Source organism: Cibotium barometz, chromosome 5 (assembly GCF_041138505.1).
Source record: "Cibotium barometz isolate CiBa-2024 chromosome 5, ASM4113850v1, whole genome shotgun sequence".
NCBI classification, from domain to species: Eukaryota; Viridiplantae; Streptophyta; class Polypodiopsida; order Cyatheales; family Cibotiaceae; genus Cibotium; species Cibotium barometz.
In genome coordinates, this window is record NC_141050.1 from 21,549,994 (window position 1) to 21,563,151 (window position 13,158).

Consider the following 13,158-nt stretch of genomic DNA (forward strand, 5'->3'; position numbering starts at 1 on the left):
GCCAACGAAGAGGTATATGAAAGCTGTATTCAAAGCAGAAAAGCTTGAAATGCAACTATTCTAAAATGACACACCTTGGCCAAGATTTACCGTCATGATCCTAATAATTTGACAGACATTTTGGCAAGGACGGAATGGATCAAGGCCCATCTTGGCGAACTCGCCGGGTGCTAGACCCACATAACTGGAACCCTATCAGGGTTAGAAAAGCTCACGTTAGATCTGATGTTGATGACCCGGATAGAATTTGGTCAGCGACTCTGTGATACGTTGCATTCCAGAACCACCCTTCAGATTGCCATGAGTCCGCAAGGCCCCGACAGCACGCCATGGCGTCCTAGACCACCTGCGCTGCCTATAGCTACCCTTGCCCTTGACCTCTCTCACCTTGGTAGATGATTCCACCACGAGGATCCCTCATAATAATTGTAAGTGAGCCCAAGAATCACTTACATACTAGTAACCATGCTATTATTAGCCGATTGCTTTTATTACTATTTTTTAGCCGTTATTACCCTCTAGTTAGCTTTTGATTGACCCAAGGTCAGAGTTGGATACCATGAAAAGAAACCAAAATGCAATGGGTCCTAACAAAGACAACCCTAGCACCAATTCATTGCATAGGCTAGTCGTCACACCAAACTATGTGTGCCACTGCTTGTCAGCAGTTACTAGCTGACCCTATGTTTTAGGGTTGTTGGTGCCTCGGCCTCGCACTTCATTTCTTGTTCATTACATGGAGCGCATGTACAACCATGAGTTAACTGAATCATCCTATTCATCTATTGCACTTTCTAAGTTGTACCAGCATTCTAAGTTGTAGGGGCATTCTCGCTTCTTGGAGAGACTTTTTTTTAAGATATAAAACAGGGCTGATTATACTACGACAAAATCTCATACAAACACGTGCTAAAGCGCCAAAAAAACAAGTGCGACCAACCGCACTCAAATGCAAAAGCTATGCCAAAAAACAAAACATAGCGAAATCTCAAGGAGGGAGATAAGAGATGCGGGACATAAACCACTGTGGAGGAATGTACTTCCACCGTGGGGTCAGCTAAATATAGCCTGTTGTTTATAGCAAGCCTATATAAGTGACTTTTGAAGTCAGCTTGAGGAAGAGCTCCTCAGACCTTAAGTCGAGGCATACACTGGAGGGGTGTGTCTTGGTGGTATGGGACAAGAGGGATTTGTACGTGGAGCCATGCCTCGGATGTTGATAATCTCCATGCCGAGGGCGAGTTTGAATGGCTCTATGGTTAGACAGAGAGCTAGATGCCATTGTCTATATGTTTCCGTGTGTTTTCTTAATCACAAGTGTTTGCTAGACAAGGATCTTACATTGGTATCAGAGCCAAACCTGCTTGTATTAAGTTGGGAACACTTAGGAGGAGGAGAGGATAAAATCCACCGCCTGGATCTTCTGTGCTCTAATCTGTGGGCTATTGTCTCATCTTCCAAGGCCTGGTGGTATGGAACGCTTGGGGTGGAAGGCAAGGGCCCAAGGCAGAGTTAGATGTGAGCGGGAAAGACGACGGCGTTAGGTATACTTGGAGAAATCTTTATGTCACTCCATATCTATGAAAAAGCAGGTGCTTTTTGCTGTGAACAAGTCGAGTTTGCATGAAGCCTCTGAGCCTTCAGATGCATGAGAGGAAGTAAAGGTCTTATTTTACACTACAGAAGATGGCTTTTTGCCGTCTAACAGAGGTGTACAGAGGGTTGGTTTGGTGCTATGAAAGGCTGAGTTCCATGCGTATCCCTTACGAGAGGGACGCATATGGGAGACTCACAATTTTTGGATCTTACTGGACTGCTAAGCAGCAGGGCGTCTGTGTGACGCTTTTGACCGACTGGGAGTACTATTGTGTGGATCGGTTGGCTGTCTCGAGAAGGCTTAGTTTTGCTGCAGAGGAAGGGAGAGAGAGAGAATCAGGCTGTAGCGTGCCGTACAGCAGTTCATACACAACAGGCTGTACAAAGGGCCCTTTGGGGGCTGTCGTACAGGCAGGGCAGGTCCATGGCCAGGTGTGCACCCGTGTTGGGGCTGCATGTACATGTGTTACTTGCTCACACCAGTGGTCCACAAACTAGTCATTGTAGGTATCTTATTCTCTCACTGTTGGATCTTTGAGTCTCTGTATGCCGAGAGTTTTAGACTTTCAGAACTTGCACAAATGTGCATGACAAACATGCTTGAAGAATTTATTTGTTGCTCTCTAAGTGGCTGCAAGCTCTCTGCCTTGTGACTCGACTAGTACCCAACTATTATATACAAGTTACAAAACTTAACTGCCTTGCAGCAGGGCTATTTTAGCGTCACCCTCGATGTCATGCTCAAGGGGGCCATGTCCAACGTAGACTCTCTTTTTTTCCCCAAAGAAAGATCCTTCTATTAGTTATAGAGAAAAACCAGCCGGACAGCTGAATACAACCCTCCTAAAAAGCATTCCAAATATACATATGAGATGAGGAAGGGGGGCTCCCTCCTCAGCTGGCTGCTCTATCGAAGGGAGGCTACAGCCGGTGGCCGAGGGAAAAGCCACACTGGGGGGTTGTACTGCCAACAAGCTCCACCATTCTCCCTGGACAGGAAGGGTCCGAGGGTCCAGGAACGGAAGAAAGCCTCACTCCCCTGTTGCAGCATAGTGGTTGAGTACCTTAGGTATGGTGCGGTATGGTATGTGTACTGTACGAGTATGTGTACTGTACGAGTACGTAAAGTACACATCAAGATAAGTACTTTAAGTACGTTCACGTTTTATATATATATATGTGTGTGTGTGTGTGTGTGTGTGTGTGTGTGTGTGTGTATATCTAGCATCCATACAAAAAGAGCATGAAAGACAATGGTAATACTAAAATGAAAACTAATCTATTAACTACTGAGCAATGACCACTGACTAAAATAATTAAAAAATGCGCCAAATAAGTGTTGTACATTGAACCTCATATTTGGTACGAAGACCTTATCCGTACGAGGTACGGTATGTATGGAGTGGTACGAAAAGTACTGAAGGTACACATCGCATGAGTACGGGTACGGAATGCAACTATGTGCTGCATGTGGTCCGAATCACCGATGAAGTGCTCAAAACGGCATCAGAGCATGTGTATGAGATCCACCCAAATGGAACGGATTGGGTCTGCCTGTGATCGCTAGCCACGTGCCCACAGGTAGGCTCCGATGGGCTAAGAGCTAGAGAAAGAAGGAGATCTTCCGGGGGCGGAAGCTGCCCGTGCAGAGCTCCAATATAAAAGCTTCCTTTGATTACTTATGAGGAGTGGAGCTACCTGCCGCTCAGTTGAAATATCGATGCCCACCTGGCATCCAAGATAATGCACAACCATGCTGTGAGGGATTCATTTGACCTCGTCACCTGAGCGCCAAGACGGGCTGTGAGTGCTACTAACCTAGAATCCACAGGAGTTATGCAGTTTTGATCCTCGCCCTTGAAGCCAAGCTGAACTCCTTTGCAAGCAACGGAGGTTCCCTTCAGATCCCGTTGTTAGTAGACATGGTGTGAGCTTAATCTTGACAATGACTAAATGAATCACACAATGGAAATGATTATCATATAAGCAAACTCACACCACTAGAGAAACACATGCCACCACTTAGATAAGAATGAGATGTAACCAATGAGCAATAGAATGTACTCAAGGTCACCACAAAGCATCACATAAACACATGCTAATGAAAATGCAAAGAGGAGAGTATTTTCACAAAGGACCACTTAGTATATTGATCACTAAGCAAGTGCACAAAGCATGGGCATTACACTCTCCACTTGGCTCTGTAGAGTGAGTAGTATAGCCTGTTTATATAGGCTCAGGAGAAGGGAGCGCCTAGAGCCCATGAATCTCTCCACCTCCCTTAGATTTCTCACCAGTCTCACCTAAACGATGATGCCTCAATCATAGGAAAGTATCTACTAGACCTACACTCAGTTATTCTAGTAAATGAGTCTTCTAACCTTACAACAAGACACTCTAAGGTATCACTAATGATATCACACTAAGAATGGATGCTAGATCACATATTTTCTAACACCCTCCCATGATCAAGCATCCATACCACGCAGGGTGTGCTTGGATCAGATCTACCACTAACATAAAGATCAATAAGATAAAAATGTCCCACGGGCTATAAAATGTCATACATTACAAGTGCTAGAATAATGTGTTGGAGAAGTTTGCCTCCTCCTTCTCTGGTTGCTTTGCCTTGCCCTTCTCTTTCTCCTCTTCATCCTTCTTTCTTTTGAAGCAATCTTTGATGATGTGGCCTTTCTTTTTGCAATAATAGCAAGTCCAAGGAGCCTTGGTCTTCTTGTCCTTGACTGTATAGCGGAATAGGCATGCTCCACTGGAACTGGTGTTAAGGAAGTTGAAGCTTTGGAACCCTCCAAGCGGGTTTTCTACAGAATGAGGGCAAAAGTCACTGAGGTAAGAGTATGATTGGTTTGATTGGCTATCACTGAGACACTGCTATAACAAGAAGGCAACACACGAATGGCCTCCTCTTCATCAATGGTAATACATGCACCACTAACTTGATCAATCATACATCGAATCGTTGGGCATGAGAAGTTGTCAGAATGCACAGCGGAAAAATGAGACAAGTGCTATGGAGAACAAAACGCAGAAGTGTAGAGAGAGAGAGAGAGAAGCTGTATAAACTTTGCTATATACACAAGATCCGGTACAAAAGGAAGTGGGGGAGCAAGGAGAGTATTTATACCACCCTAGGCTGCTGGTCGGCCAACCCAAAAACCGTCGACTGGGTGCACACATGTCCACGACTGAGAAAATGACCAGTCGGCCAGCACATGTGGAGTTGGCCAAGACAAGACATGGTCGGCCAAAAGAAAAACACAGTCAGCCAAGACCAGATCAAGTTGGCCAAAACCAAACAGTCCCCACGACCAAAAACAGGGAGAAAAACCCGAAAAAATGGGAAAAACTCTTGGACAAACACACCCACAACAAAGGCCCTCACTGAGTAATATGTACACACAGGAGATGACTCCTAACACCCCCTCTCAGCTCCTGGATGTGGAACCAACCCCAGTGAGCTAGAGTGCTATTGGAGCATCGCGTGAGGTAGAGACTTCTTGATGAGATCTGAAACCGGCCTTCAGAAATTTGACGGGCGGTGAAACAAACACTCGCACACAAAACACTTCATCACCCATGGAGACCTCGAAAAGGAAAACAAACAGGGGGAGCTAGAGTGCTCCTGCAAACATTACACGGACACCGATTGGCCCCAAAACGCAGTGGTGCCCCTTGCGGTATTTCTTTACTCAATCAAATTTGAGTACAAAGTACAACTTATAGAATCCTCTACCAATAGGATCCCTTATAGTTTCACCCAAGACTTCCAAAAGAGAACTCTCGTTACTACAGCACGGCATACCATAGAGAAGGCACACCTGTACAACACCTCCCTGCTCTCCAAAGGTCTTCTCCATCTCTAACATGGATCCTTCAAACCTTTTTCCAAGAGAGCAGTAGGGCTGTACCATACCACATGTCCTTCCCTATAGCCACAGCTTGCATGTAACCTGTCTCCTCAGGTCTCCAAAGATCTGTTTTCATATGAAGCCAAATACATGTTTACCATAGACAAGCACAAAATCGGTATAAGCCTCTACATGCCGTAATCCCATGGCAGTAATTGTCTCCAAGCCTGTGATCAGCGCCATGTAATCTGTGGCTGCTTTTCCGGTCCCCAGATCCAAGGGGCTTCTTGATCTCAGTCAGGACAATGCCCTACAAATCCAACAGGACTGCCCTAGTCGTGGTTGCGACCGCCGAAGCATCACCAAAAACAACTGCAGTTACATAGAGTTTGCAGGTCGCCTTCGAAGAGACTGTGGCGGAGGTCGAAGGCTTGCTATTGCGATCTGGAGAGCTCCATGTTCTGTAAGGCAAATGCGAGGGATCGATCATCAGGAGAGAGAGAGAGAGAGAGAGAAGCATTCCAATTATCAGCCTTCTGTGCAGCCTCGCGTCACCCTGCAGTACAACCTGATGCTCCCTGCGGCCCAGCCCACCTGTGCTGCTTCTCTGATGTTGCCTATGCTCTTTGGCGACGGGCCAAACCTGTGATATGCCTGCGCTGGCTTGCTTTTTGGCGACTGGCTGTTGCTGTGCACTCATCCCCTGCACCGCCTACCCTCAGCCCATACAACTGGCTAATGTCGTGCACCCCCAACCGATGCCTTGCCTTGCCACTGCTGTGCCTCGGTTGCCGCGTGCCAACGACCAGCCATCCATGGAGATGAATCTTGATACAATAATCACGCACCTCTTTGGGCAGCCCACAACAATACTTCTCTACCTGCTCAGACAAAGGCACTGCACGGTAAGAAGTCACTGGGAGTAAAGCTTCCCAAAACTTCTTGTTATAATCTTCCAAATTTTCACATTTTGAAGCATCCAACTTGTGCCATGCAGTCATAAGATCCACCTCAAATGTCGATGTTCCCCCTTTTTAAACTTGGATGCGATTCAGCCTGCTTTTCTCCCAAAAAAACTAAAAGCAATAGCAAAAGCACATCCTTCCAAATAATATTATTATTTTTATCATCAAAGGTTTTAAAACCTTATAAACCTAAATCCTTTTGTCCCCTTCACACTTGGGCTGGCCACACAGAGGTTTCTTTCTCGATTCCAAGCTGATGCCTTTCACATTGTCTATCCCATGCCTGTGCCCACCTGCTTACTGTCCAGAGGAAAAACACAGGGTCGTAACAAGATCCACCACATTGTCCTCCATCGAACAAAACTCTAGCAAGATGTCATCAGCAAAAAACTTCTCACGAACAAAGTGACTCTAGATGACTGTGGGTTCCGCCAGTGGAAGCCCAATCTGGCCAAGTAACCTCTGCAACCTCACCACCTCACAAGCAGCACCACAAGCAGCCCGATACTCTGCCTCTGTAGACGACAAGGCAATAGTTGGCTGCCTCTTGCTGCTCCATGAAATAGCTCTTGAGCCAAGCCGTAGCATGATGTAGATCTCCTCGTGTCTGGATCTCCTCCCCAATTTGAGTCACTCCAACCTTGGAGTCTAAAACCACATTCGTCGTTCCCCCTCTAGTGTCATAGAAGAGTCCAAGATCCTTCGTACCCTGCAGATATCGTAAGATCCTCAATCTTGCGTTCCAATGAGTCTTCAAAGATGTCTGCATAAATGAGCTCAACAGCCCTACTGGGAAGCTCAAGTCCAATCTAGTGTTCAGCAACCAAATCAATGAAGCAAACTGCTTCTGGTACAAGGAGGCATCAACGTACTCACAAGGATCATCAACTGTAACTTTGGTATGCCAGGTCCTGGGAACCTGCTGAAGACCATACAAGGCCTTTCAAAACCTGTAAACCATCCCCTCTAAACCCGGAACCTCAAAGCCTAGAGGCTGCTCAACAGACACCTCCTCCCGCAAGTCACCATCTGCCACTTGTGTGGCTTTCCTACAAGTCCCTTGGGAAAGAGCTTCGTGAACTGCAGTAGGCTCTTTGTCCCGAATGATACGAGACATCAAAGTATAGTTCACCTCCAGTAGGCTCTGACTGACAAACGCAAAAATTGGCCATCCACCATCTGGTCCCAGAAAGCGTGCCATCACAACATATCCACATTCAAGTGGTCATGACGAAACTGCCACAACTCACCCAACAGAGAACCTGTGTAAGAGAGATTGCTGAGAGTTTGTAAATCCCATTCTCCACTCAGGGTTCACAAGGTCTTGTGAAGGGAGGGGTTCACAAGGTCTTGTGAAGGGAGGGTGGGCGGGAAAAAAAATGAAGAAGAGGTTGCAAGTAATATGCAAGGTGGCTGTCCAACGGTGATGGCCGCCTTCTACGCGATCTTCAGGTCCCAAACAGCCCAAGAAATCTCCAATCAGCAAACCCTCAAGCTCCCACTGTTTCCAGGCTTCAAGCCACCCGGGGCTCTGATACCATGTCGGACTGCACTATGAAAAATGAGACAAGTGCTGTGGAGAACAAAACGCAGAAGTGTAAAGAGAGAGAAGCTGTATAAACTCTGCTATATACACAAGATTTGGTAGAAAAGGAATTGGGGGAGCCAGGGTGGTATTTATACCACCCTAGGCTGCTGGTTGGCCAGCCTAAAAATAGCCGACTAGGTGCACACTTGTCCACGATTGAGAAAATGACCAGTCGGCCAGGACAAGACATGGTTGGCCAGAAGAAAAACGCAATCGGCTAGGACTAGATCAAGTCAGCCAGCACTACACAGTACGCACAACCAAAAACAGGGAGAAAAAACACGAAAAAATGGGAAAAAATCCTGGGCGGGCACACCCACAACAAAGGCCCTCACTGAGTAATATGTACAGACAAGAGACGACTGATAACAAAAGCAACACTGGCTTTGTCATCCTTTTCCATCGTGTAAAGTTTCTTCCTTAAGAAGAATCTAGCAGCTACATTGGTTTGCCCAAATATGGACTTGAGCCTAAGCCATGCTTCATTGGAAGTCTTTGCTAAGCTTACTTGATGGATTTGGCTATCACCTAGCCCACAAATGATGAGAGATAATGCTTTGAAGTCTAAATTGGTCCTCTAAGTAATGAGATCTGGATCTCTATTTGGCCTATTCTCAGTGCCATTAACCACTCCCCACATGTCTTTTTCTATGAGACACATTTGCATTTTGATGCACCAAGTATGGTACTTGGATCTATCAAATTTATCTGTTTTATCAAACATCTTTCCCACCATATTTGCCTTGGTACTCAACCTGACACACGCACACAGTGTTACACAAATAGGGAAGTCCTTTATAGCTCTAGGACTTTACAATGGAGCTTGTCTTGCTCCCAGAAATGCTCTACTCAAGTATCCCTTCACCAAATAAGTGAAGATGTGTACACACAAACTTTGACCACTCCAGGTAATGTGACTTTGCCTTGTCCTTTCACTAAGACATGCAAGATGAGAGGTGCTCTTTATAGTGCTAGAGCATTGTACAACATGAGTGCCATAAATTCGCCAAGAATGCAATGAGCCTTTTCAAATCTCACAAAGAGATCAACGTTTTAATCACCCTTATAACCACTAAGGTTGGAAAATTCAAATGATTTGAACCACAAGAGTTGAAAAACCTTTGTTTATCCTTCACTTTTCCTAAAATGGAGGAAAAACAGCAGGTGGTGGAGGGTCAATTTCTCCTTCAATCATGGAGCAAATCGAGCTGCTTCGTGCTGTATTGTTGCGGCCAGAGCTGCGCCAGAGGGTGATGTAGTCAATGGCTGCGATTTAACCACTGATTAGGGCAAATTTGAGAGGGGATGGCACTTGGTTCTCTGCAATGAGCACCTTCTGACCCCGGTTTCTGGAATTGCAATTGTGTACTCTCAAAGGCGCCGATCGTTTTCTGCTGAGCCGACTCACCACAAGCAGGACTACACAAGCCCTCACTGAATGCGCATGATTTGGTGCAATCTGAGGCTAATGAGAGCCTCCAAATCTCCTCTTCTCAGCAACACAGGAGGTCTATGACCCCCGCCTATTAATTCGATTGTAGCGTCTGGTTTCATGAGATTTCTGCAAGCTCAAGACTCAGAGCTTGACGCCCTGAGGTGGGCTACTAAAGCCCTAACACAATGGTTGCAGAGGATGTCACTCAGAAAAAAACAGCAAGGAGTACCTTCATTATAATGTTGCTCTAGCATCAATGTTGTACTCTATTGAGTTTGATGTTGATCAACAGCTTCAGATTGTTGATGATGGCCTTGAAAGAAGTCTCCAACCTAGCTTCACTCTTAGCTTCAAGTTGGTTGTTTCCCCTTCTCTCTCAATTCTAGATTTGGTCTTCTCTCACATAGAGAGTTCCTTCTTCTAATGCTTGTTCACACCCACAATGGTGTGTCCCACTAAGAGATGATCCCTCCCTTAATCTCTCAATGTGACACTCACTAAGAGGATGAGAGTGATAATTAAGGTCATGATTAGGGTTTTGCACAAAGCAAGATTCACATGGAATGTTGTACTCACATAGAGACTTACACACATGTGGACAGATTTGACACCTTCTTTTTCGGTCCAATGTGCCACCCAATGAAGTGATGAATCAACCCTAAATGCAACAAATGCAACAATGAGGCCCTCACCAAACATACCACTTAATGATAAGAGAGAATGCTTGTGAGCAAATCACACATATACCCCCAATCACTAAGATGTATCTTATCAACACACGAAGGACTACACTCCCATGGAAAGGAGCTCGGATACCATGTTAAAAGACATGGTGTGAGCTTAAGCTTGACAATGATTGAATGAATCACACAATGGAAATGATTATCACATAAGCAAACTCACACCACTAGAGCAACACATGCCACCACTTAGATAAGAATGAGATGTAACCAATGAGCAATAGAATGTACTCAAGGTCACCACAAAGTATCACATAAGCACATGCTAATGAAAATGCAAAGAGCAGAGTATTTCCACAAAGGACCACTTAGTATATTGATCACTAAGCAAGTACACAAAGCATGGGCATTACACTCTCCACTTGGCTCTCCAGAGTGAGTAGTATACCCTGTTTATAGGCTCAGGAGAAGGGGGCACCTAGAGCCCATGAATCTCTCCAGTGCCTTAGATTTCTCACCAGTCTCACCTAAAAGGTGATGCCTCAATCATAGGAAAGTATCTACTAGACCTACACTGAGTTACTCTAGTAAATGAGCCTTCTAACCTTAGAACAAGACACTCTAAGGTATCACTAAGGATCTCAGACTAAGAATGGAAGCTAGATCACATATTTTCTAACACCAATGAGGTATGCGACGGTGTCATTTGCAAACTCTTCATCCAGCAACTCCTCTATGGTGTGATCGTAGACCATCAAAACAGAATATCCTCCTTATCGCTTGCACAAAGAAACTCATGGCCTCAGCCAACAAAAGGAAGAGGAATGGTACAAGCATGCTGTTTTGTTATAAGTTTGGATGCACAACCATGCTGTTTTGCCTGTAAGTTTTGATGTTGGAAAGCTTTTCTATGCTCAGTTTTCTAATGAAACATCAATAAGAGAGTCTGTAACTATGTTCTTTATTTGCTGCAATATAATAACTGTCAAAAGGAATGTGTTCTGTTTTGCATATACATCAAACTAGATTAATGATTAGGTATTTTCAATCTAATGAGCCCTAGAGGATTATAGATGAAGGGGAAGACAGTAGTTCACAGGGACCTGTTAAAAATATATTGGTTTTTCTCCAATGGATTGACAAATCATTCCACCAGTACACAGTCCACTACCCCATTGTTAAAACCTTTTTCATTTAGCAGGTAAGTCAGAGACTCTATCACATGAAGGTGCTGTGTACCACGCTGAATCTCGATCTCGTATAATTGTGTTTGATGTGTCAACACTCCATCCTGAACTACGAAGAGCCTCCACTTCACTTTTGTCCTCCACAATGGCACTTGCTTCTCGTTCTAGTTTTGAGCATGAGGGTCTCATGCGTTGGCCAGACACTCGACTTCCTTCAGAGATGCAGATACAAAACTTACTCTTCAGGATCTCTGCAGGATCCTTGGAGCCACCTTACTCTTCCTTAACCAATTTAACAAAAGCAAGGCATCTTGGACGGAAGGTAACAATCTATTTTCACCATCTATTCACCAGGGTCCCTTTGCAATTCAACTGTTTATGTCAAATTTGTAGCCTTGCCAGAGTGCTTTGAATTAAAATGTGGTGTCAAGAAGAATCAACAAGAGAATCCACAGGAAAGAGAGTGTTAAGCTTCATGTTTTTGTAACTGCAGGTTAGAGGACTTAGCCAAAGCTGGAGAGTGGGTAGTACTGGTAAGATTGCCTGCATTTCAAGCACCCACAACAGATCACGAGAATTTCCAGCTCATGGAAAATGGCATGTGTCTGCAAGTGTGCTGCCGCATCCCCAAAGTGGAAGGAGAGGCATTGTTCAGCAGGAAGGAACTAGTGCACAACGTAGCATTAAACAGACGAAAGAGTCTTCTGACTCGAGTGATGACTCCGATGGAGACGAAGAACACATCGTTCGCATAGATTCTCCAAGTAGTTTATTTCAGCACCATCTTTCTCAATGAGCTTCAAGCTCCAACAGATCACGTGCCTTATTTTTTTAAAACCCAAGCGTCAAGTTTCTGCTCGTGTTTCACCAATCTGTACTGTGAGATAACACCTAGCATTGGTTTATGGTCAAACAGGACAATATTTTTCTGCTTGTATTAGTACATATGATTACATTATTCTTATAGTTTATGAATGAGGAGTTCTTTGAGTGAGACAGAAGTTAAATGATAACAGGCAGTTCAAGAATAGTGGACTTCAGTGCATCAGGTTTCTGCTCCTGTTTCACCAATCTGTACTGTGAGATGATGTCTAGCATGGGTTTTTGGCCAAACAGTATTGAATATTGCTGCTTGTTATATGACCTACACCTACATTATATTCTCGCTTTAGTTTATGAGAGAGATCTTGCGTGCTTGACTGATGTAAAGAAGCCAAAAGATAACAGGCAGTTCAAGAATAGTGTTCTACTTGCACTTCTGTTTTTTAGGATCTCGCTCCGTTTTCATGCCGAATTGTGCCAGCCTTGTTCTTTAAGAAATCTTGGAGGTTTTTCACCTCTTAAGAAGCAGCATTACATCTAAGTTTAACCACCAGATTTCACGGTTCCTATCAGAGTTTTATAATCAAACTTTACATCCAAACATGGATCAGATCGCTGTCAGAAATGAATGGACTAGTTAATGTCTGTACAAAGCTTTCCAGATACATGTATTGGATTTTCCAAGTTAACGCCAAATAATTTACAAACAATTTCTTTGATACTGGATCCAATAATGGCATGGTCGTACTATCTTCTGCGAACCAACTACCGGGTAGGCCTTAAACAATCATTTTGCAGTCTTTCTATAATACTCTCAACCAGCCAAACCTTTTCCCAAACCGGGGACTGTGTACAGTCCACCAACAGGCACAAAGGCCCGTATACCATGTACCAAAGCTGGTACAGCAGGTACAAAGCACCACAGGCTGGTACAACATTGAAAACAGGCCTTACAGCAGCGAAAAGGAACTGTTCACAATGGGTGGCAGTTGGAGAAATGTGTGGTGCAGGATATG

At 44.6% G+C, this 13,158-nt stretch overlaps 1 protein-coding gene across 4 annotated transcripts in view; it reads left to right on the top strand.

The window, feature by feature from the left end:
* Window positions 1-12,465, top strand: part of SOS1 (sodium proton exchanger, putative (NHX7) (SOS1)) — a 264,488-nt gene extending 252,023 nt beyond the window's left edge. For all 4 annotated transcript variants that reach the window (XM_086798112.1, XM_086798111.1, XM_086798113.1 and 1 more), the window contains 2 exons: window positions 11,335-11,642; window positions 11,814-12,465. In XM_086798112.1, coding sequence (XP_086654238.1) covers window positions 11,335-11,642; window positions 11,814-12,116 — 611 coding nt within the window. In that variant the 3' untranslated portion in view covers window positions 12,117-12,465. The remainder of the gene's footprint in view (window positions 1-11,334; window positions 11,643-11,813) is intronic.
* The last annotated feature ends 693 nt before the right edge of the window (window positions 12,466-13,158 follow it).